At 43.9% G+C, this 24910-nt stretch overlaps 1 protein-coding gene across 15 annotated transcripts in view; it reads right to left on the bottom strand.

The window, feature by feature from the left end:
• CADPS (calcium dependent secretion activator) overlaps positions 1–22962 on the bottom strand; it is a 1625151-nt gene extending 1602189 nt beyond the window's left edge. For 5 of the 15 annotated variants that reach the window (XM_085624723.1, XM_085624709.1, XM_085624711.1 and 2 more), the window contains exon 1: positions 21881–22961. In XM_085624723.1, coding sequence (XP_085480849.1) covers positions 21881–22249 — 369 coding nt within the window. In that variant the 5' untranslated portion in view covers positions 22250–22961. Of the gene's footprint in view, positions 1–21880 lie in introns of all 15 variants that reach the window. The other 10 variants (XM_085624715.1, XM_085624716.1, XM_085624717.1 and 7 more) reach the window with 3 other exon arrangements.
• Between the last annotated feature and the right edge of the window lie 1948 nt (positions 22963–24910).

Genomic DNA, 24910 nt, shown 5'->3' with positions numbered 1-24910 from the left:
GAGGGCAGTACTCTTCAGCTTGTTCACCACATTTTCAAACTACAATTTAAAATTCTATGAGGTAGAAACATTGACAGCATATCCCAGTTATGTTCCACATTGTTGGAACATAAGTGGGATTAATAGACAAGGATGCAATTTCAATGTAAGCAGGCCAGAGCCTTCTTCTCCAAGCTTTCAGAAAACTCGTCTCAGACACATTTGAGATCAATGAGGTCATCTGAATAACTATCACAGAAGTAAAGAAAGAGTAAGAGTTTACCATTTAGGTTTTGGCCTCTGGCCAACTGCCCCCAGAAGCGTTGTATTCGTAGCACGTGCATGCTTTTATTCAATGGAATAAATGTTGCAAAACAATTAACAGAACTTCCTAAGTATTCCAAGAATTGATATACATGGGCAGGTCAAGTGTCCAATTTTAAAAGGGAGCTGAGAACAGTCAGGCACAAGTGGCCATAGAAATTCCTTTTTTGGTATTATGAGAAGGCACTCTCTATTTAAGACAGCATTTACAAAATCGATCTCAGGAAAAATCAGCAATTAATAAATAGCTTCATCCAAACCAAAGGCTGACGACCAAGAAGTTAACAATGCTTGTTCAAGATGCACAAAATGTACCAAGACTAGCTGGTGACAGTGGCTAATGTCTGTAGACAATGTATTATGATGTTCAGTCTGTGATGCAGAAAAAGCACAATTTCAGAGAACTTGGCGAACTCGCAAATACAGTCACATCAAAATACAAGAGGCAAGGGAGGTTGGCGTCTTGTCGCATATATGGATGTTCTTTGATTGCACTCTGAAGTTGGTGAGCAATTCCATAGAAAGCAAGATAAATAGTTTAATCTTTCAGGGGTTCCTGAGTCTTTCGCGTTTAGGTTCAGATCTCAGGTAGGGGTGGAGAGGAGGGCAAAACTCTTGAGAGAAATCAGTCACTGAACACCTGAGGACGGAGAATTATGTTATGTGACACTCTGTAAAGAACTGAAACATCCATCTCAGGATCAGTGTGTTGATCTGGAGCTTTGCTCTTTATTAAGATTATGAATGTAGTGTTCTTTCTCTATATTCCGTTAAGCGGTCAGGGAGCTAGTCACTCATGTGCAAGAAAATCCCGAAGCACCCATTACAGAAACTGTAAAGTTGTATTATCCCATTGTATGACTTCTGGCAGCTGATGAATTGCAAACAACTAGTCCATCTTGGGTACAGTTCATGTGGATGTTGATGTTCGCACATATATTTTAACACTTCCACGAACCTCTCGGAGGTAATAGATGTGTCCAGTCTATCTGGGTGTGTAGATGCTTGGCATTATCATGCAATAGGAATGTTTCTTCTACCATTTTGTATATTTTAGGGCATTTATTTTAAGACAGCCTTGATGGTCCTCCTGCGATACTTCTGCCAAACTTCAGACTGTTCCTTGGGAGACCTATATACCAAACCTTCTGCTAGATCCAAGGGCATTAGGAGCATCTGCTCATCTGAGACAGAAACCTCAAACAGTAGGCTTGCAAGTCTCTTTGTATGCTATAGTACCGGCTAGTGATTTGCACATTGGGATGACTGCGACCTCCATCCATTCCTATAATGTGCTTCAGATGCACTAGTTGACTTGGACTAGGACTTGGACCTCTCAATCTCTAGTATTTTCTACAGTGCCAGAGAAAGTGGGAATTCCTGGTAGGTGATAAAACAGACATGTAACTCTTGTTTACCGTCTTCATGCTGAAAGAAAGTAGCTCTGGGATACAAAGCGAGGAACTCTGATTGGTTGACAAGACCTTCAAGTTTCAACACCACAAAATCACAAAATCCTGAAAGATGACATTTTCACTTCTCAATTGAGGCAAGTGGGTTGTGGGGAGGAGCCATTGAAAAGGGATAACAGAGATATGTAGCCAAGTATGACAATGATAAAGAGTCTATACAAAAAGAGCCGGGAGATTTGGCATCAACAGAATATGCCTTATGTTGTCTGTCTACATACAATTACTTGGTACAACTCAGTGCACACCTGCCACATATCTTGACTATGATTGGCCATCGAGGACATCTGTCTCAAGACTGTGTGCAACCGTCAGTTCTGAAGAGTGATATCCATTATACCGCTGGCATTGCAATACCAAAATGTAACAGCTACTACTGCTGAAAATGGCAAACGGGATTCACCTATGCACAAGGAAACCTAGCAGAATACTTTGCTGCCCTGTACTCATGAAAAGGCATTCCCTGCTAGAGTCATTTCCACAAAGATGGGCATCTTATTGCTGGTTGGTAAACATCATTATTGCCTAGCCTCAATCTCCTGCCTTTCATGTGAGGAGGGGAGTCAGGTTCTCAAAGCTTCAGCACCCTCAACCAGTAATCATGTTTCACCAAGCCCACCCAGATAGTTTTCAAATCATTATCTTAATTTAAAACTTCAAAATATTTCTTCAAAAATACTCCTCTCTCAAATTATGACCTACAAACCTATTGAATTTTTTAGTGAAAAGCAACAACTGGTTTGTGTGTGTTCATTATTACAATTGATACCTGTGATGTCTCTAGCATATCTTGCTCTTCATTACCTCTTAAGCATTTTCTTCAATCCATTAAGTGCATGTTCAGAGCTCAGTCCCTCCATAGAAAAGCTATTGCATTAAGCATACATCGCTTCAAATGCCATTGAGGATATGTCTCCACATTCTTTGTGTCCTTCTGGAGGTGGGTAAGGAGAATATAATACAACACATCTGAAAAGAACTCATTAATCTGTAGCTTGGGAAAAGGCCCTCTGTTTTCATGTGGCTATATACATACCTACACACCCGACCAGGCCTTTGGCTCTGTTAGTTTCTTACATAAATACAATATTCCCGGGCCTGCTTCTGAATACAATTTGTTTATTGAGATAGTTATGAGGTTTTCGTCTTTTTGTAAACAGCCTGTCTTTGCTGCAAGCATCCAGTTGCAAAATAAGAATGCTTTAACTTCTAAAGAAAATATAGCATTGTGAGGTGTGGAGGGGACAACGTAAGAAATACTACCAACATGTTATGTTTTTCATCAGGCAATTATGCAACACCCACCTTCCAACTCATATCCCACTGCTCCGCCGCATTCCTTCATAATGTGAACACTCCTTGGTCTTGGTCATACAACACACCCTTTCATCACTCCTCTTCACACCCCCATTTCCTTTCTCAACAGATGGTACTCACTTTCCTTGTGCTACTCTCCTAGTATTGACTTTAATTTGTGAGTTTCTCTACTCTGAAGATGGGTCTGGTGGCTTAGGGGCTCATTACGATGATGGGCGGAAAGCCTCCCCTCAACACCGACTCTTAATCGAAACCAACCGACTTGGGAACACTGTTCGGTCGGATTCCCATTGTTTCCTATAGGAGTTCGTGTTGCGCCCGACAACAGGCTGTAATGCAGGCTCCTATGGGGAAATAGAGTGCGTGTGTCACGGGCACCCCATGGTGCCTGCCAGAAAGTTCAGTGTTTTACATGGGGGTCCCTTAGATACCCCTTTGGCCCACAACTGGAGGCCGCAGGATGAAGGGGGCTCTGCTAGGGGCCCCCAAAGTCACTTTCTGACAGCTTTTTTGTGTCACACAGGCTGATGCGTAAAGGCTGTTGGAAAAAGACATCATAATCCTGAGGACGGAAACGCTGTCAATAGGGGGGTACGATGCAGTTCCGACCGACACGTATACTCAGAGAGCCGGTCTGAACCGATTCAAAATGACCGTGTGATTTACGTTCCGACCGCGAACATCGTTATCGGGCAAGCAGAATGTAAACCGGCCGAGTCTGTCGGAAGTGCTTTGACATGGTCGAGGAGATTTTGACTGTCGGGAGGAGGCTTCCCACCCGACATCATAATTGGCCCCTTAGTGGATTAATGCACCCAGTGTAAGGGCCTGTGATTGACCTCATGAACACAGGTTTGAATCCTGGTGGGTCCACTTAGCTGTTCATCCTTCTGATGTCAATAAAATGAGTACCACTGATTTGGGACACAGCAAGCATCTGTTATTCAGTGCCAGGATACCCTTCTGGTTTACTCTATTGCCTGCCCTATGAGTTTTCCTCCCACTAATTCTGTTTCCTCTTGTCTCAATCTCTTCATATTCCCATCCCTGGAAGCCAGTAGGGTTTTAGCCTGTGCCTAGTAATGAGAGTCCAATCTCACTAGAAAATGCATTTTTCAATTGCTATACTATTTTTCTAATGACACATCTTATCTCAATTAATATTATTTCCTTTTTCTGCCTTGTATTCTTCTTAGCATGATTGTACAATAGCTATATGGTGTTTTCTGATAACTGTTATTGACTATATCATCAGCACTTTTTGGGAAACCATGTGAATACCCAAACTTCAACAAACACACTCCAGTGCAATTCAAAACTTACAGCACCCAACTACTCTAAAAATCTTGCTGACAATAAACACTCCATTTGCAGACAAGATAGAATGGAAGCAAAACAGAACTCCAAATGACCTCATTAAACTAGAGAACTGCTGCACAACACGCAGTCAACTTATCATATCAGCCAAAGAATTATAACAAGACCATCACTGAAGCCAGCAACAGAATCAGAATGCTCTTCATGACATTCAAACACTGCAACCTTCCTATCCTGCACTTTATTCACAAGTGCAATGACATCAACATCTGATTCAGTGAAAAAATACAAAGAATCTCATAGCACATATATTTATTTATTTGAGAGTTTTATATAGTGCTGGCAAGACCTGAGAGAATCTGAGCACTTAACAGCATTGTTCACGCATTAGCATTAGCAGTCAATCTTAGTACAGTATGGCTGTATTGACGAGATTCGAGTCGTTATCAGTTCATAACAGTATAGCCTAGGGGCCAGATGTACGACCCTTTCATTTAGCGCCTCGCAATTTGCGACACATTGAGAGCCTCAAATGGCGAGACGCTAATTGAAATGTACAACAGTGTGTTTAGATTGTTTTGCGATTCCCAATGGGGTCGCAAATTGCCAGGCTAATTAATATTAATGAGCCTCTCGCAATTTGTGAGCCCTTTGCGAATGCCAGCCCTCCCAGGGATGGTGGTCTGCTGGGCTCAGCAGACCACCATGTCTGGGACTGCTTTTTAATAAAGCAGCTTTTTTTTTAAATGCAGCCTGTTTTCCTTAAAGGAAAACGGGATGCATTTAAAAAAGAAAAATTAAACTTTTTGGTTTCATTTTTTTTATGGGCAGGCAGTGGTCTCTGGGACCACTGCCTGCTCTTAAAAAATATTTTCCCACTTACTCACAAAGTGGAAGGGGTCCCCTGGGGACCCCTTCCCCTTTGTGAGTGGTTTACCACTTACTTGAAGTAGGTGGTAAACTGCTAATGTTTTGCGGCTGTAAAACATTAGTACATAGCATGTTGACTCGATATTAGAGAGGGACGCCCCTTCCTAATAGCGTGAGTCGCAAATGCTATTTTGCGAGTCAGTGCCTCGCAAAATAGCATTAGTACATGCTATTGCCATTTTTTGCGGCCGCAAACAGGAGGATCTCCGGTTTGCGGCTTCAAAAAAGGGTCGTACATCTGGCCCGAATTGTATTGTCGGGTGTCGAGTCATTGGTCAAGACTTGAGAGGGGTATGTACATCCCAAGGTGTCAATTTTAGGGTGGGTTACTAATTATTTCCTGGAGGGTTAATGTGCTTGTTAAGGAGGATTTTGATGCACTGGGAGGGAATTCCAGAAGAAAGAGCGAGCAAGTGCTTTTTGTTCTGTTTCTTGGGGAGAATGAGGAGAATGGTGTTGGAGCTTTTTTAGATTCCTTGTTTGGCCTGCTTTCGTTAGTTTGGAAGCTATGTAGTCAGGTTTCCAGGTGTGTAAAACCTTGTGGGTGAGACAGGCAATTTTAAGCAGCAGCAAGCTGCTTTAGATCCACTTTAGATTTATTAATGAGAGGTAGATGTGATCATATTTCTTTGTTCCAGTGACCATGCCTGCTGCTGCATTTAGTGTGCTTCTTAGCAGGGCTAGGTATGCTTTTGATGAGCCTCTGAGGGTGGCAATCACATGGTCTTGTCTAGATTGAACCAGTGCTTGTGTGGCAGTTTTTATGTCATTTGGAGGGAGGAAATGTTTGATTTTTTGAAGATTTGTAGGTTGTGTAGGACACCCTTCACTGTAGACGTTATGTTTGTGCACATGATCAAATTTGAGTCCAAGGTGAACCCCGGAAATTTGGTGGAGTTCACCAGAGTCAGCTTGCAGTTAAGAGCATTCAGGTTATTTAGCGCGTCTTGGATATGCGGTGACTGGCCTGGGTTTAACAAAAAAAGAATGTCTGTCTTTTCTTGGTTGAGTTTGAAGTGGTTGTGTGATAACTATTGTTGAAATTTATGAGCGTTGGATTGAGACGGCGCATGTTTTTCAGAGAGTTTATTTACAGGTAAAGCTGGGTATCGTTTGCATAAAGATGGTAGGCAGCGTTTGCTCATTTGAGTATTGTGGTAAGGGGCTCCATGTAGATGTTGATGATATCAGTGAGAGGTCTGAGCTTTGGGGTACACCTCAGTTGTTTGCTGATATCGGATGTTGAGTTATTTGGTTTTTTTTTAGTTGGGAGCGGTTGTGTAGAAAAGAGGTGAATCACTTCAGAACTGTGCTGTCTGCTCACATTCATTGTTGCAGGAAGTAAAAACGTAGTTCATGGTTGAATGTGTTGAATGACGCTGTTAGTTCTAGGAGGAGGAGCAGCCAGCATCTGTTTGCATCTAGGGATTTATGCATGTCATCTACTAAACTTAGAACAGCTGTTTCCCAGCTGTATCCCTTTTTGAAACCCGATTGGTGTGCATCAAGTAGGTTGTTTGTGTCAATGTGTTGGGTGAGTTGGGAAAGAACACATTTCTTAAGGATTTTTGTCATGAAGGGAAGGTTGGAAACTGGTCTTAAGTTGTTGAGGTCTTCAGGGTCTGCACCTGTTTTTTTTTTTTTTTAGCAGGGAATGATTTGGCCTTGTTTGAGGCAGTCAGGCATGGACCTGCTACTCAGGGAGCTGTTTATTATCTTGTATCATAGAGGGGTTAAGGCTTGTTTGAGGGTTTTTTTCCAGGTAGCCTGGGAATTGGTCTGAGTAGTGTAAAGAGGTTTTGGATCTTGCAATTACCTTGGAGATGTCCTCCTCTGTGAGTGGGCTGAATGTCTTCCAACTTTTGGGTGCTGTGGAGGGTCTAGGGCACTAGTTGGGTCCGGTATTCTTTTGGGGAGGGGTCTTTGTTTTTTTGGGTCAAGTATTGTGCTGGGGTTATGTTAACCTCCGTTGTGGGTGAAGAGTTGCTAGGGAAGTCCTTGTGTGGCAGTTGAGGGAGAGGTCGATTTTGGTGATTTTATCATTGAAGAATTGGGTGAAGTTGTCACTTTGTTCCTTTGGGACCGGGGAGTATTGTTGGTTGGTTTGGAGGTTTGTATTCTGATTATGTTAACAAGCTCTTTGGGGGGGGGGGGTTCTTGCTTCATTTAGTGCATTGTAGAAGAAGTTAAATTTTTCTTTTCGGGTGCATTTTTTTTATTTCCTGCTTTCTCATCTGAGCTGGCCGAGGTAAGTAGGGGACAGATTTTCCCTCCATAGTCTTTCAGCTGCTCTTACTTGTCTTCTTTCCAAGTTGAAGTCTTTGTTGAATCAGGTTAATGAGGGAGTGTCTCTGACCCTTTTTAATTTCAGAGGGGCTATCTAGTCCTGGGCGGTTTTGAACTTTGAGTTATCATGCGATCTGAGCTCATCAGCTGTGAGGTTGTCTGTTAGATGAGGGAGTAAATAGTAAATTGTTTCTTGCAAGTCAGTTAAAGGGATCTGGTTGAGGTTTCTGGACAATTTGAGAGTTTTCAGAGGGCGGTTAGGAGGTGTTATTGCTTGGGGTTGATGTGAAACAGGATGATGTTGTGGTCCGACCAGTTGATAGGAAGTATGTCATCTATGCTTATCACTTCATTTTAAGCTATAATGGCTTTGAAGGTTGAGCCTCAGTTGTGGATTTGTCCTTTGCAGTGTTGGGTGAAATTTTTGCTGAGTAAGATTTTGTCTAAGGATTGGAATAGTAAGTCCATCTTGTTATTCCAATGGAGGATAAATTCAACTAGGATTGTGTTTTAGTATTAAAGAAGGAGCATTGAATTATCAAATCTGATAGATGTTCACTGAATGAGAGCATGTGACCTGGTGGATGACAGAGGAGGTGATAATTTGTCACATTATTGTATTTTCACATTACGGTGGAACTCAGATATTCAAATTTGGGGCAACAGAGGGAATTGGCTCCTGCCATATTGATGCTGTTCTTCTGGATGATGGCTATGCCACCTCCCTGGCGGTCATCCCTGCCCTTCTTAATGATGGTGAAACGTGTGGGAACTAAACCGGAGGATTTATTTAGCCACGTTTCTGTGATGAACGAAATGCCAATGTTGTGGCGTAGGATAGCTTCTGTCAGCTCTGTTGCATGCTTGGTTGCTGACCTACAGTTTATGAGCATGCAATTCATAGTGCTGCTGCTGTTGTGCTTCTGGGCGGGGTGACCCTAAGTATTTTGATGCACTGAAAGGGTGGCGTAGCCGCTCTAGGTGGGTTAGTGATCCGGTGATCCCAAGGATTTTGTAGGTGGAGGTACAACACCAAGCCTGTATCTCCTCCTAAATCCTCACTGTCTCATAGAATCCTGCCAGGGTCATCCTTAAAAACCTCCACATCTCTCACAGATCTCACCAACAGAATCAACTCCCTCAACACCATTCCTAGGAAGATGATGCCTTACCGTTGTCATTCATCAAAGCTCTCTCCAGCAAACTATCTGACCTACACTCATAGTTGTCATTGCCTCCCTCATGCCAGACATCTTCCAAACTCTCAAGTCAGGGCAGATCCTTCCACTTGGAAAGAAACCTACACTGGACCCTGATGACCTTGCCAACTAAATGCCAATCAGTGCCCTACCCGTCATCAGCAAGATTATCAAAAAAGCAGTCTACCCTCAACTCCAAGATCACATCAATGCTAACCATATCCTACAAGTTACCAATCTGACTTAAGGTCATTCAGCAGCATGGAGACCTCTACTTTACACAGCATAGTTGATGCCCGGCTGCTCACAGAATAACATGATCCCTGTCTCCTGATATTACTGGACCTCTCAACTGCCTTCAAAACCGCTGATCATCCCTCCCTCTCCTGCATCCAGGAGTCTCAAATGGAATTCACTAGCAATGCCCTTCACTGTTTCTCTTCCTTCCTTTCTAACCAATGCCAGTTTGTTCATATGGGCACTTCCAGGTGGTCCCAAAGGATCCTCATCACAAGCAGAGTCTTACAGGGTTCCATACTGACACTAAACATCTTCAACCTATACATTGAGCCCTGTGTGGCTTTACTCACAGACAAAAGCCTCAAAGTTGCCCGATATCTGATGATACACAACTTTTATTGAAAGCCTCCTCTGCTCCAGACGTTCACGGCCTAAAACACGGCATACACCTCATCCAGACCTGGATGCTCAGTGCGTACTTGAATCTCAAACCCACAAAGACAGTATTTCTGTTATTTGCCAAGAACAACGAGTAAGAAATTGCACAAACCTGGCTCATCTTCATGAACACTGACAGCTTCAAGCCCTAACTTTCAATGAATTCCAAGTTACTAGGCTAAACACTGGACACCATCCTCACCCTCAATGAACACACTGCCAAAAAACAATGATGGCCTAGTACAAGCTCCTTATAAAGAAAGTGAAACTGTTTCTTCCAGAAAGCAACTTAACTGTTGTTTTAGCCCTCCTATTTTTGCATTTGGATAGTGAAAATGCTCCCAGACTTCACATTGGCCACCCTCATTGGCATCTCAACCACGACCTGAAGGAGTATGAGGGCATCACCGCCATCTTGATGGAATTCTATTGTCTCCCCTTGCAGCCTACACCATCTTCAAAAAGAGATGCGTCATTCACAAAGCCATCATGGTAGGCAACACTGCTTACTAAGCAAATGCCCACCATATCTGGTGGTTCTTGGCACAACCACAGCCATGGCACCGTCAGACTGGAGACTAAGAAGTGGAAAAAAGAAAAAGAAAAACAAGGCAGCAGGCTTTTTCCATCCATTCACTCAGGGTGTGGAACAGCATCCCCATATCCATCAGGACCACCCTAATGATGCTCTAATTTAGGAAAGAGTTGAAGATGCACCTCTTTAAAGAGAAGTGCATCATAATGCATTCACAATACACTTCTGCTCCTTGATCACAACAAGCTCTCCTATCACTTACCGACTGAGTGCTTGCCATGGATCCTATACAGCGCTCCACTGCCTTTTGGTTAGGTCTGTGCTATACAAATATCCCATACATAAATATGTATTGAAAAAGGATTGTGTTGTGCTGACTAGCAACTATTGGAGCCTCGGGAACTTAGCTTCCTTCAGGCCAAATTGTTTCTTTTAATTTTTAGGAGGTACCCCCCCCCCATTAATAATTGAACAGTGATAATGATGCGAATACTAGATGTTGGACTCGGTCCTGTTTGCAGGGTCATCCCAGAACTTTTTGCCTTTCTCCTGTATTTTGTCTGACCTGTTGTTGGTGGTTTTATGACTCTGGGCACTCTATCACTGCCGATCAGGGCTAAGGTGCATGTGCTCTCTCTTATAAACTTGGTAAGATTGGTCTACACCTGTTTGGCATATTTAATTCACCTTTAAGTCCCTTGTACAGTGGTATCCCATATACCCAGGGCCTGTAAATTAAATGCTACTGATGAGCTTGCAGCGCTGCTTGCGCCACCCACCGAAGTAGCCTTTCAAACCTGTCTCAGACCTCTGCCACTATTTGGACAAAGTTACCTAAATTTGCCAACTAGAGACCCCCATTTCTAACTCTAGATATTATTATCCCATGTGTCTGCTTCCGTAATTTGGAATCCCTTGCTATTATATATCTCACAGCCTTTGATGCCTTCTCCATCATTGATCCCTTCGTAATCAAAAGCCTCTTTTTCTGTCTACTGCATTTCCTTCACTTCCTATACATGTTTCCCTCCAATTAACCCAGACTCTACTGTCTTTGTTCCTCTCCTCTTTGCTCTTCTCCTATTATTTCCTCATTCCTCATCATTGTCTCTGAATCCGGTATCAGTATAGGTTTGTGGCAGTTATGCAGGAGAATGTAACCAACACTAATTTGTATTCTATGTCACATACGTGGGCATCCACAAGCATGCATCCATACCTTGTCCGATGCTAGACAGTATATATAAATAATTTGTGTCAGCCCAGTAACCCTGGGAACCGGGGCAAATAAGTAATACAATTAATTAATTTCCTTTAAAAAAAAAATATACAAATGCATGTATTTGCTGTACAGAACAATTCATTGAAAATGAACACATTGCAACACAAATCAAGGTGTCTACAGCTTTTTACATTTTCTTCATCCTACTCGCAGGCTCGTGTCCCTGTGGGTTTCTTCTTACCGATCTCCGGTGAGTGTTTTCTTTATCATCCTTAAGTAATACAGCAATACATTCTGGTGTGAATCAAGGTTAAAAGTGTCCTGTTTTTGAGAAATCAAGAATCTCAATTTCACTGGTTGCTACCCTGTATTGGTCCTGATGCTGACCCTTGGTAAATAACCTCATTGGGGTCGAAACATCAGCAAATATACCAGAGGACTGTTCTCCATCATAATGTTATACACATTATACTCTAATTCAGAGTTTGGTTGTTGAGTCATATCTAAATCAGCCTCGAGTTTTTACATATGCTTTTATATAGCACCTGCGAATTTTAGTTTACTCATTCACTTTCACTGCTTCAGTCCTCTGGAACACCTTGATTTGTGTTGCAATGTGTTCATTTATCACTGAGTTATTCTGTAGGGCAAATAAAAGCATCTGTATTTTTTCAAAAGACAATTAATTGTCTGTTTTGAATTGCCAAGGAAGTTTAGGCTTACACTTCTCTCACGGGGGCCAGTGCTTTGTTATAATGCTAGACAATGGCAGCAAAAACAAAACTCAAGCTTGAAGACACTTAACTGCTTCCATGAACTAATGATAACAAAACATTTCAGAATAGACCCAAAGTGTGCATCCAGCATATCGAGGTTGTTGCATTTTTTATAATGAAGAAATAGAAATTGGCTCTTGCAGGACACCAGTCAGAGCATACCCTTCCTTACATGGCACCTTCTCAATTGTCCATGTGGTTACCACATGCACTTATTTTATTTTTACATATGGAATGTGTTGCTGGGGCACGTCATTAGTTGGGATGCCTGCCTATGTTCAATGCAATCAAGAGAAGAGAGAAGTGAGAGAGTGACAACCTTTTCCACACGACTCTTGAAGCAGTCAATATTCCTACCAAATGTTTATAGGGTACTCTTCCATACACAAGTTCTCTCCTGAGTATGTCTACAAGTATTCTCCTATATCCCATCACCAGGCCGTATCCCACTCTACAACTGCCCAGGTCCACACAGCCCCCACCCCCTCACACTTTCTCTGTTCACCTTACAGATCAAAGCTCTATGGGGCTGAAATGCACCTCTGGCATAACGCAAAATGATTCCCCCCCCCCCCCCCCGCTTCCCCCCACAAACACTTGGACAATGTGATGAGGGGCCCATGAGTCTTCCATATGTCACAGATATGTATTGGCTTTGTGCTAAATGGGGTCCCCTGTTGGGGGCGAGACTGCATGGTGGGGGCTGATGGGGCCTGCGTTACATCCCTGACCTCTGGCTGCACCTGGGACCTTCCAGAAAGGACCTGCCCAGCAATTTGGGCTGAATGCCACCTCCCCAGGAGGCGAAAAACATGGTTGTGTATTGCACTGCTCTCGTGGGGATCATCCGACCAAAACCAGACAGCACTTGTGTTTTTTATAACCTGCAACTGATACTATGTGATGCTACAAAGAAGCTATCAGTGGCTGGAAACATTGCCTCAAGCATTCAAAACCTGTTACTCTCTGAATACAACACTCACTGCAAAGAATGACTGTTGTTCCTTCATATGTTACATTAATAAACACATTTTAATTCACAGGGTACGCACAACAGCAGAGAAGTTAAAATGATATTTGAACGCCTTGCAAGTCAATACCAAAGTCTGCTACATCATTTCCTTAAGTACCGAACATGCATATAAAGGCAGGAAAAGCGCCTGGAGCCTTTTTTTCCTCTGCTTTGTGACATCCTTGTGTGAATGAGAATAGGCCCTTCTTCTCGCGGTGTTAGGGTTCCTTGTAAATGCTTTCCGCGTGCTTCTCCTTGACATTGCTGCAGTCACCTTAGCTGCAAGTCAAGGCCACTTCAAGCAGCAGCAGTCATGAAACAGAGCACCCTTTCTGCTGCTGCTGCGGCTGCTGCTGCTGAACCGCCCTGTGCGGCTGCCACCAGCTGCTCTCTAGACACATATAGATTTATGACAATGCACATTAAGGAGAGTATCCACCTTCGCTCCTGACAATTACCTTGAGATCCTTCACATCAAGACAGAAAAGGTTCATGTTTTGCAGCTGATGCACTCAAAAGACATAGATAACGTTAGATTTCTTTAAGCCCTGTTTACATTTAAAAGGAGCACTTTTGGAAATTAAAAGACGATAGTACAACACCCCCAAAATCTGAAAAAAAAATAAAAAGCATTAGGTCCTCGAACTAACCAAATGCATTCGCATGCAGGGACTAATAACAGATCTTGGATGACCTTTTTGAATATTGTTCTTGTGATAGGGAATTAACACATAGATCCTCTCTTTTTTTTTTGCATATTTACAAGTGTACATGTATTTTGAATCTCATGTTTCTCTTCTCACAGTACTGTACCTGAAGGCAATCTGCTTCTAACCAATGATATAGCGAGGAAGGGAGCGTGCTCTCCCCTTTCTCTGCTTGCACATTCTGCCCTTGATGTTCTGCCAGAGGTGTTAGCATTCATCTTGCATGCGTGTCTCTATTTCTGCTGAGATGTGGTTTTGCTAAACCTCAAACCCACTTGTCCTCCAGTCTAATACAGCAAGTTTGCATTCTTTCTCACAATTTAAATAGTGTGCCAGCTTTTTATGGTGTGTCTTGGCAGCACAGCTGACCAGTGGCGGCTCCTCCACTAAGGCGAAGGAGCGTTGACCCACTGCTATGCGAGCAGTTTATAATGGGGAGATAAAATGATAATAACGCAATGTTATTAGCGTTTTATTTTTCCGTTCCTGCTTAAAGGTGGGGCGGGTGGGGCTGGACTGACCAGAGCAGGGGCCAGGGGGAGGAGTGTTGAGCTCAGTCTAAGTGCACATGACTGTTTGGCCGGCCGTCTTGGGCTGGTCAAACAGTCATGCACATTTTACATGTTCTCCACCGGGTATACTGCACAGCCAGGGTAGAGAAGATGCACAGGCTCATAATCCCCATTTGAGCGCCAAACCATGGCACTCAGACCAATCACAATGCTGCTGTCATGCTGGTGACTTATTACAAAAAACAGTGGACCCTAGTATTTGGGGGATTAAGATAAGGATAGACACAAACTAAATAGTATTTATGTCCTTTGTCCAGCCGGACAGGAATTGATTTGGCGATGCACAAAATCAGAAAGTAATGTCAAGGGGGCACAGCCCGTGACCTACAGTGAACACGACAAAACAACAAATATAGGCAACAGCGAGCAAATCGGTCTGAATACTTATAATCAGTGAACAGACTTGATTATAATTTGAGTGACATTGTACATAGCATTCACAAGCATATTCAGTACATATGATCCTATTGTGTCGACGACGTTTCGATGCCGAAAAACAAAATAAATGGCATCATCTCCAGGACAAATATATAAATCCCCGCCAGAGATGCCGCGTCCTGCGATTCTGCAACCGGCACCACATGAGCCATGATCTGGACGGTTTCCTTGATAAATACGCGGGATATCCTGATATCGACGCACCACTGATGCATGAAAGGCACATTGTTTATAATTCCAAGCCAAACATGATTTATATATTTGTCCTGAAGATGATGCCATTTATTTTGTTTTTCGGCATCGAAACGTCGTAGACACAATAGGATCATATGTACTGAATATGCTTGTAATTATCCATATTCCGGTTTTTAGAACCCCCTCCCCCGCCCCGCCTTACCGCCCCACGGAACTCCCTCCACGAGCCGCGGCTGCCGGCTTGCCATTGCAACTACCACCTGACATTTTAATCTATACCACTATTATTCTGCAGTTCTTTACCTCCATATAAATACACCTCCATTCCCATGCTATCTACTTGTAATGATCCACATTACCATGCAACGTTTCTGCAAAGCCAGACCTATTGCAATTGCCAATGCCTGGTTCAAAATTCTCAATATTGACTACAGTTACAACCTATATTCCTGCTGGCCTGCTAGCCATTCCTATCAAGGGATTACATTGTTATTACCTATGTAATTCACTGAAACTAATATCCTTCTCTACAATTCAACGTTCAATACAAATCTAAGCGTATTCCAACCATAGCCAGCAAATCGTGGCTTTTAGAGAAATGTCAGGCATGTTATTTTGAAACAGGGACATTTCGAGATAGTAAAAAAAAGTAATAAAGCACAGTCATAATTCACAGGGACAATAATTACATGAATACAGACACTTTTAGGGACGTGCCATTTTAATTAATTGCAACCAGACGACCTCCACTACTGCTTTTAATGTCAGCAGCCAGTCTTTGCCTGCTGGCTCTCCATGGCTCTGGAGGGTGGCATGGCAGTGCTTCAGGAATTTATTAATAACTGTCAATATGTTCTGCGATCTTTCGAGGTGCACAGTTCATTACTGCAGGCAAAACGACACAAGGAATAAATGTGCAGTGTTGCCAAAACAAACCACAGTGCAGCAGCCCACCCTGAGCTCAATAACTCTGCAATATAAACCTTTGAGTTCATTGACATTCATATTAGTGGTGAAAGGAGCCACATAGGGCTTGACTACGAGTATAGGTGGTATTTATTGCATCTGATAATGATACCACAGGGTATTTTGTTTATCTGGTGCAATAAGAGTATAGGTGGTATTTATTGCATCTGATAATGATACCACAGGGTATTTTGTTTATCTGGTGCAATAAGTAGCACTTATTGCGAGTTTGTGGGGAATAACATGAGGATTTGGTGTTTAACACACCAAAATCTGCAAGATAAGGCAAATACTGTATGCTTTTCCCCTGTTAGATTTCGGCAAATTTGACCTGCCCAAAGTTAATGCATATTGAGTCGTTTCATGCATCTTATTATAATTGGATGCGTTAAAACTAAACTCGTAATTCCAACTCATGCGTAAACAGAGGTTTCCGAATGGGTCGGAATTAAGAGAGCCACTCGTAATCAGGTCCTTAGAAGTCAAAAACTCCAAATCCTTACCATTTGCTTGCTTAAATCAATTACAAGAAGTGGCAGCTAACAGTGGTGCAGCAGGTGCAGTGACCTCAAGTGCATCCGAGTGAGGGGCAAAGTGCATTCCACTTATGACTGCTTTACTACCCTATTAGAAACAGGTGGCCCATTTTCCCTGCTTTCATTAGGACCCATGGTTCAGGAGCGTAACCAGGCCCCTGCAGCCCCTCTGCCAATCAGGGGATCCACAAGGGCCCCCATCAGGGCCGGACTGGGAACCGAAACCAGCCCTGGCAGACTGCTTGGCCGGCCCCCAGGAAGGCAGGGGGGTGCGGCCGAGCTGTTTGTTAGGGCCGGTTTCGGACGATTTTGTTACATGGGGCGGATATTGCCTGCCCCCGGTAACAAAAACAGCCCCCCAGGGGCACAAAATCAGCCCCCACTGGGGAAACGCCCAGGGCCCGCTATGGCCAGTCCCGCCCTGGCCCTCATTCAGCCAATGATCAATGAATTTCTGTGAGATATGAGAGACTCACGGGCCCCTTTTCACATTTTGGAGGGGGGGCATCATTTTGCATTTTGCCGCGGTTCCCTTGCTACCCTACTGGGTACACACACACAGCCTAGCAGCACTCAGAAGCCTGACATGCCAGGCAACCACAAGCACCACTCCAGGTCACTGCCTGCCACCCACAGCAACATTAAATATGCTGCCCCGGTGTCAACACATGCCATTTGCCAGTCTTCGTGCACAACAGCAATTTTCTGATCTATTGTCTAAAACAGCGATTCAATAAGACATGAAAAGAAATGTAAATCGCATGCACTGATGTAGCAAAAAATCAGTGTGCCAGGTGTGATGATCAACCTCATTGCTGGGCTACACATCGCTTTCCAGAAGCAATCGTCATTGCCGCTGCAAGCAGTAGGGTGAACGCTACACCAAAGGCGCAATGAAGCGCTCTGTTACTATCACGTCAATATTTTGCATCAATATCAGGACGTGAGGGGGTCTTTGAGCACAAAAAAAACACCTTTGACGCAGATTGGGGGGCGACCCAGTTTTGCCCCACAGCACAGGATATTTCGGTCGCTCCTGCGCTTGGCCTGAATATCAGGACCTTGGGCAGTAGCACTGTGCTACCCCTGCTCAGACCTGCAGTGAAACTAGAAAATGTGAACCATCCTTCCAAATTTTAACATGCCCCAGAGAAATGCAGAGTTCTGCATTTCGCCCATCTGGGAATCCCTTCAAGTGGTCTGAAGGACAAACCAATGACGGGGTTGGATATCTGACCCGTGCACCCGCGTGGCAGCCGCGTCCTCACACTGCGTCAGAACCAAGCTGCCCATTGGAAGGACACGGCGAGGAAGCCAGCGCTGAAACTTTGAATATCTGATTGGGTTCTTTATCTTTAGAAATACAAGTATTAGGTTTTCGATTTTCAGGTACGCGCCTCCATGTGTTCTTTTTCCTGCTGGAATGTCTTTACATCCTTAGCTCTTTTTATTTCACACAGAATGGAGTTACCTGCTTTACACACGAGATTTGTTTTCGACAGTTCGCAGCATCTCATTGGGGCTGCCAAAATGGTCGTGGGTTGGATTACATAAGCCGCTCGGTCAGAGCTAACTTTCACTGCGGTACTTTTAAGCGCTATAATACGCACTGCAAGGTTATTTTATTTCACGTCATTTTTTTGCATTTTTACAACAGCACCCATTTTGCACTTTGTCGACACGTTCTACCATATTATTTTTCAGTACATCAGCAACAACCATGTTTAAACGAGAGATATTGAAGGTACATCGCTGTAGTGGCACCGAGTCACTCTGCCCACAGGCTTTGCCATTGGTAAAGTAAGTACATCCTCGCTGTTTCTAATTCAGACGATTGCTCTTGAATACCTTCCTCATAGCTCATGCCCCGGGGCAGCCTCCTCCTGAAAGGTCTGCTTTTAAGCATGGCAACAATGAATGCACTCTGTTATAAGTGACCCCATAACTTCGGCATCCACCGAGCCTTTCATAGCCGAAGGTTGGCTATTCTCAGCAATCTTAGACACATGCACAGTGCAGCTATCGAGTATCTCATTGGACGGGGTCGACCACCCAATTTTGGGGCATTATGCTGTAATCCAGGGTAGCAGATAGAAAGGAGATGACAGCTAAATTCCAGGACGGACAGAGTCCGCGTGGAAGCATCTTAAAGGGCTAAGGTGTCCTCACATCACACCTGAGGAAGTGATCACTACCCAGAAGCCTTTGGGACACATTCCTACTGGACGTTATTTCTAGGCTTTACTCACCATTTTCCCACAGATTAGGACCAAAGAAATGTATCTAATAAGGTAGGCAATAAGGTTAGTTGGTCCTAGAGAGTCAACCAAATTAGTTTAGCCTTTTTTCATCAGTTAGAAAACTGCACTAAGTAATAAGCAATGTAGATTGAGAGATGGCAACATTTTACCATTCAACTTTGAGGCGGATTCCTGCAAATGAGAAAGTAAGAGTGTTTGGAAAAAAACTCCTTAGAAATTCCATGGAGAATAAACTGCAGGCAGCCCTTTCACAAAGTGATGCAACAATATTTTTAATGATTCCTGGGCTACCTTAAAAGCTGATTATTCCAATTTTTTGTTCCTTTGATAAAAAAATCACACTTGGACTATTTTAATGTAATTTGCATCTACCAGCTGAACCGTCAGCAAGCATGATTTAGTTTATATTGTTTAAGCAGTTCAAAAAACCTGTAGTCTACCTCAAAGTTTCATGTGGCAATGAGCATACATATATATGTATCCAAGCAATAAGCCACACCTATGGTCTATAAGCATGTCCTATGACTTGCAGTGAGGCTGTGGCTCACATCTATGGGTTGGCTGATACGCCAACCCATAGACGATGGATAGTCCAAGAGTGGTTTATCATGTGAAGAATGAGCTGTAGCCTCAGGCAAATTCACATCCCCACTATCTCAGGACAGGCAAAAATGTTACTTAGCAAAGGACATATTTTTACAAGCACTTAATTACTATTGGGCTGAAACACAAAAGTATCAACTTGTTAGAAAACACATGGAGAACCACTCCTGTGAGCGACATGGTGAATGTCTTTCCAGGCTGGGAGAAGTGGGCAAACACCCCCATAGTTAATGAGGGGTGCAGGCGAACGGGAGTGCCTCAGGAAAACACTTTCTCTGTAGAGGAAAATAAGTTAATACTAAAAATACACACTTCCACATCCTTACTTATTCACAGTAATTTGATGCCTGGTAGAAATTCAGTATGAGTAAATGTTATATGTTGCAAGAGTCCTGTAATTTTATAGTTGTCATATATATATCCATGAGAACTCCTAGCATTCCCTATGAATTCAATAAAAGTCAGAAATATGCTCGAAGTTTAGGAGTGACCTTTAGAATGAGATTTCCTGGGCTCTGCAATTCAAGTTCTATGAGATGACCTTGCATACTTGTCTAATGTCTTAAAGAAAATCTGACTGGTCTCGTTAAAGATTGTGTTACCATTTCTCTAGGAGCCCCTAAAAAGGCTCTCTGCGGGACCTCATCAGTTCAATTGATGTCGATAGTGTGTTTTTGGCAAGGTTGAATTCTTAAGCATAGAGTACATCTTCTTGGGATTGAAAGAGAGCTGGCCACCAATGCTCTAATCAATGCGGAAAGCTTAATCGATGAGAGGGTGGGTGTCCATTCTAAGTGAGAGTTTATGGAGCCTGGTGCTGTGGGCAGCAACACTACAGAAGGTCAAGCAGGTCAAACGTGGCGTGGCGGACCAGGTGGGTGATAGAGGTGGAAAGCAGGGGGCCTAGAGTAGGTTGCTTCTCTTGTATGGAATGAGCGTCCCATCTTTGTACCGGGGTAGGGCACTGATGATTTTTGAGGGAATGTTAACTCCTCGTGGTGCAATGCCTTTCGTCTATTCACTCTCTTTATGTGAATACAGGTTGTCAATTAAATCTCCTCGTTGCTAATATTTGAAAAAGAATGAGGTCTTTCAATCACATAAGGTATTCTGTTCTCCCAGTGACTCCATGAAGCTGACAGAATGTTCTTCATTTGCACTTTAACATGTGTCTCAGTTCGCCAAAGGGATGCCCCTCGCTCTGTCATAAAATCATGTACCTCAATACATATTCTGCTCCATCATCACGTCTTTCACTGAGACTAATCCCTCAGGGCACCCTTCGGGCATTCACTTGCCATACCCGCAATGTTATTTAAAAAAGTACATTTCTCTACTTGACATCCCCTTAATGTGGTAGTGACCCTCCTCCCCAAGCATTACGCGCTCACGGGGCTTTGCAGGAACTCCCCTCACCCTGGTTTCCTCTTTCTACGTATTCTCTTGACTGGCTCGCTCTTCCTTGTTTAACATTCCACTTAGCGAGTTCTCTTCTCCATTCCATGAGTAGCCAAGCCCTTCCCTCCTGTTCGCCAAACTGTTCACACACAACCTCAGCCTCCAGTGATGCTCCCCTACTTACCCAGCAGTTGTGACCCTTAGCACTCTAAGCACCTGCCCCTAATCTCTCAACATTCCTCCACTACATAGGATGCAGAGTCACTCAATCTCCACAACCCTGGAACGTGTACTCCCAGTGCTTAATTTGAAAAATGAGTGTTGAGGCCCAAAGTATTGCTATGAAGCCCTTGCCTGTGGCTATAGCTTGTAGGGGTGCTGACTACTAAGCCTGTGGAGTCTTGATTCCATCACATGCCTTTTCGACCCACCATCAGAAATTTCCTGACTCTCTATCGCACTCTTGCAGATTCTTTTTCAGTCTTGCTTTCTCTGTCACTGTTTTCCTATATTCCTCATCTTTATTCTTTCTTCCTTTTGTGTTGTTCTCTCATGCTTTGGGTCGAAGTGTGGTGAGTGAAACTAACTGTTGGTCCACCAGCTCCAATTAAGCACTGTGAACCTCTTAACGTTATTAACTATAGTGACAATCTGTGTACCACACAACACACTGGATTGTGTCTTAGTATCAATGGCACGTGATACGACTCCCAAACTCAGAAATATTCATGATATCGACTCAAGAAAGATTAGCAAGTGTATCAACATATGAAACAGTAACATTATGTTCACTTTACACAAATGTCTTCACAGTAGGGTCGTTGACTAAAGCAGCTGTCTTATTGGCCATCTGTATTATTCACTGGCACGTGACCTCTTTAATAATCACACCTCCTAGGAAGTTGTCCACTTGAAAGGCACCTCTCTGAGAAGGTCGAATGCTGCGACCCCAACCTTAGCAGCATGGGCTCCCCTCAGCAACCACCTCCCAAACACGTGCTAGCCACAGTTTCCCCCTACTGATGGGCATCAACTAAATACCAAACTTGCCTTTAACATCCGGTGAGTATCCCATAAGCACTTGCTCCTTCCTCCCCGGTTCTCGCTGCCCCCACACCCGGTAGCATTCCCCCTCCTCCCATTGTTCTCGCCCTTCTTACCTTCTGCTGCCTGCGGGCCATGTCGGTGGGCTGCTTGGCGTTAAAGGGGTAGGCGATGCAGCGCATCACGAACACATACAGCTGCAGTTTCCTCTTCCTCTCTTCCTCCTCCCGCTGCATTCGTTCCAATTCCTCCTTCTCCTTCTCGCTCACTACGGATGGACTGGGACTAGAGGGCCGCACGCTGCCCCCTGCTCGGCCCCCAGCCCCGCCGGCAGTGCTCACCGGCTGCAGCCCTCCAGGGGCACCGGTCGAAGAGCTCTCACTCGTCCGGCTCGGGGACAGGCGCTGCGCCGGGGCTAGCACCTCTTTGCACTCCTCTTCCACAACCTCCTCCGATTCCTCCTCGCTGGAAGACGGGTCCAACATGCTGGCGGCTCCCGGAGTACCGGGCGGGGAAGGTACCGAGGCGGTCGCAGCTGCAGCCCAGGCTAGCAGAGATCACAGGGCACGCAGCGCAGGGAAAGAGCAGTCAGCCCAGGTGGGCCCTTGGCTGTCAGAGGGCAACCGTATTTGCAAAATAGGGAGCAGGCAGCTGGGGCCCGGGAGAACGGGTGGATAAACACACAGTACCCCTAGGCTACGGGAGTAGTCACAGGTGTAGTGTCTCCCAATACAGGAAATTAAAAGGGGGCAAACACGAAGGCAGTGTGTCCTGTGCAGGAAATAAATGGAGCAGAGGAGCCCGAAATCAAAGCAGGTCCCTTATCCTATGCAGGAAATGAACAGAGACAGCGGCGCTGGCCCAGAAGCCGGGATCAATGAAAAGGCACACAGCCCGCAGTGCAATAAATGGATGAGCAGCAGTCTAGGCAGGTCCAGGGGCGCAGGGATCGAAGCGCACGGCGAACACAGGCTGAAGCAGCCACTGTGCATGCAGAGATGCGCGAGCAGCCGGGGCGCAGAGGCGCACGGCACCGGCTGGTGCTGATGCTGCTGGAGAGGAGGGCTCCGATTTCAAGCGAGGATGCTGCCGCTACTGCTTGGTGCAGGTTGCTCTGCTGTCCCCTTCACAGACTGGATCCCAGCAGCTTCGGCTGTGCTCGGGACTCCGCCCACCTCCTGAAATATCTCACTACTCTGGCTCCAGGCTGCACACCTCCCCCTCCGCGCTCCTGGTCCAGCTGCAAAAAGAAGCGCAACGAGATGTGAATGTCAAACCAAAAGAAGCCGATCCCACAAAATGACACGAACGTCATGAAATTAATGAATGAAATGAAAGGCAATGATTTACAGTAGAAAGCATGGAGAATCGGTATCTCATGTGAACGTATACAACCTTACAAAAAGTGAGACGAAAATGTGCGTTTTTTTAGAGCTCATAAATTGATGTTTGGTTGAATTTTCAAAATACATTCAGAGCCAAGTGATACATCATGTGGAGTTTATGAGTCATATTACTAATATTAATAACTTGGTACTATGAGCAGCAGCGACGGTTGTCATGTATGCAAAGCCTTTTTTAAGTTCTTGCTGGCAACCTTACCTGATGCACCAAGGGGATCACTGCTAGTACTCGTACATAGTGTTAGTGTGGCCTCTAACATAATCTTGTCTTAAGCAGTCGCTATTTCAAGGACAATTATAAAAGTAACTCAGATTCATTTTTATTGCGCATACATAGCTCTTCTTACAGAAAAGGTAGGAGACCCTGCTTTATTGTAACTATTGTATTTCGAGTATGCATTGATTCTGAAAATATGTTTGTTGAAAAATAGAAATGGCAGAGGACTACATTTCTTGTGTGCAGCATTGGTTCAGTAATACTCAGTGTAATTGATAGGTCTAGCTAGCCAAAACCACCCAATTTTACTAAAATTATATATACATATATATTTTACAGAGTGGCAGTAGCCACTCTGTAGTTATAGTTAGGGTCAACAGAGATGGGAATGTACTTGATTTTTGTTCCTTAATAACTTTGCACCCATTTGACAAATGTCTACTAAACTTTGCAGACCTGGTGCACCTGTTTCATTGTCAGAGGACTGAAAGTTTCATGGTATTTGGTCAAGGGGGTGCGAAAGTAAAAGGGGGTCCCTAAACGGGTGTAAAATCTAATGCATTTTCCATAGACTTCTGTATTTCATGTAGCACAAAATCCATCTGTTGGATTTTGACAATTTTGTCTGCATTACCTATTAGGGTTCGCAGATGACTCTGAGGGGGTAATACAGGTAAGTAGGGTAAGTATTTTTATACGTTTTAGGGTTTTTTAACTTAGTGATATCAGTTGTTGCTGTAGTACCGCAGTATACACTAAAGACAAGTCATTAAGTGATTGGTAATAATTGTCTTTGCAAAATTAAAGGCAGCCATGTTGTTTTGAATTTGGCTTTGCTGGTGTTCTGCGTTACGCCTTGCAATCAATGGTAAGTAATAGGTTTGATATTTTTCCCATACCTATTGGCACTTTAGCAAAATGGTAATAGGTAAAAATATGTTTTAGTTTCTATATGTTTTTTAAAAAAACATTCAGAGTACCGTGGTACTATCGCAGTACCAATCCCCCAAAAATTGAAACACTATGTAAGACACTTTATTTTATGAATATAGTGTGTGCAGTGTATTTTCAATGTTTTATACATTTAAATATGCACAAAAAAGTGTACATAGTAGCATGTTAATTAATAAAAATTACTGCGCTACTTACAAACAAAATGTAGGTCACCATAGACTGTTATAAAAATATATAGAGGATTATAAATAAAAATGTTAACCCCTTCGCCGCGGGGGTAATTCCCCCACGGCGCAGGGGGGGCGCGTGGCGCCGCGGTGCTCGCGATGAGCCCAGATCGTCATGAGGCACAGTGGAGCTGTGCTCATGACGAGCTGAGCTCATCACGACCCCGCCCACTGATTGATTCTCCCACACAGGCGGGGAATCAATCATGCGTGGGCAGGCCGCGACTGTTCTGACGAGCCCAGCTCGTCATAAGCACAGCTCCACTGTGCCTCATGACGAGCTGGGCTAGTCATGAGCATGCAAGCGGGTAACTTATTACAACATAAACAAACTAGAACAACAAT

This window comes from Triturus cristatus, chromosome 9 (genome assembly GCF_964204655.1).
Source record: "Triturus cristatus chromosome 9, aTriCri1.1, whole genome shotgun sequence".
Classification (NCBI taxonomy): domain Eukaryota; kingdom Metazoa; phylum Chordata; class Amphibia; order Caudata; family Salamandridae; genus Triturus; species Triturus cristatus.
Note: the sequence above shows the minus strand (reverse complement) of the source record. Positions and strands in the feature narration are given on the sequence as shown.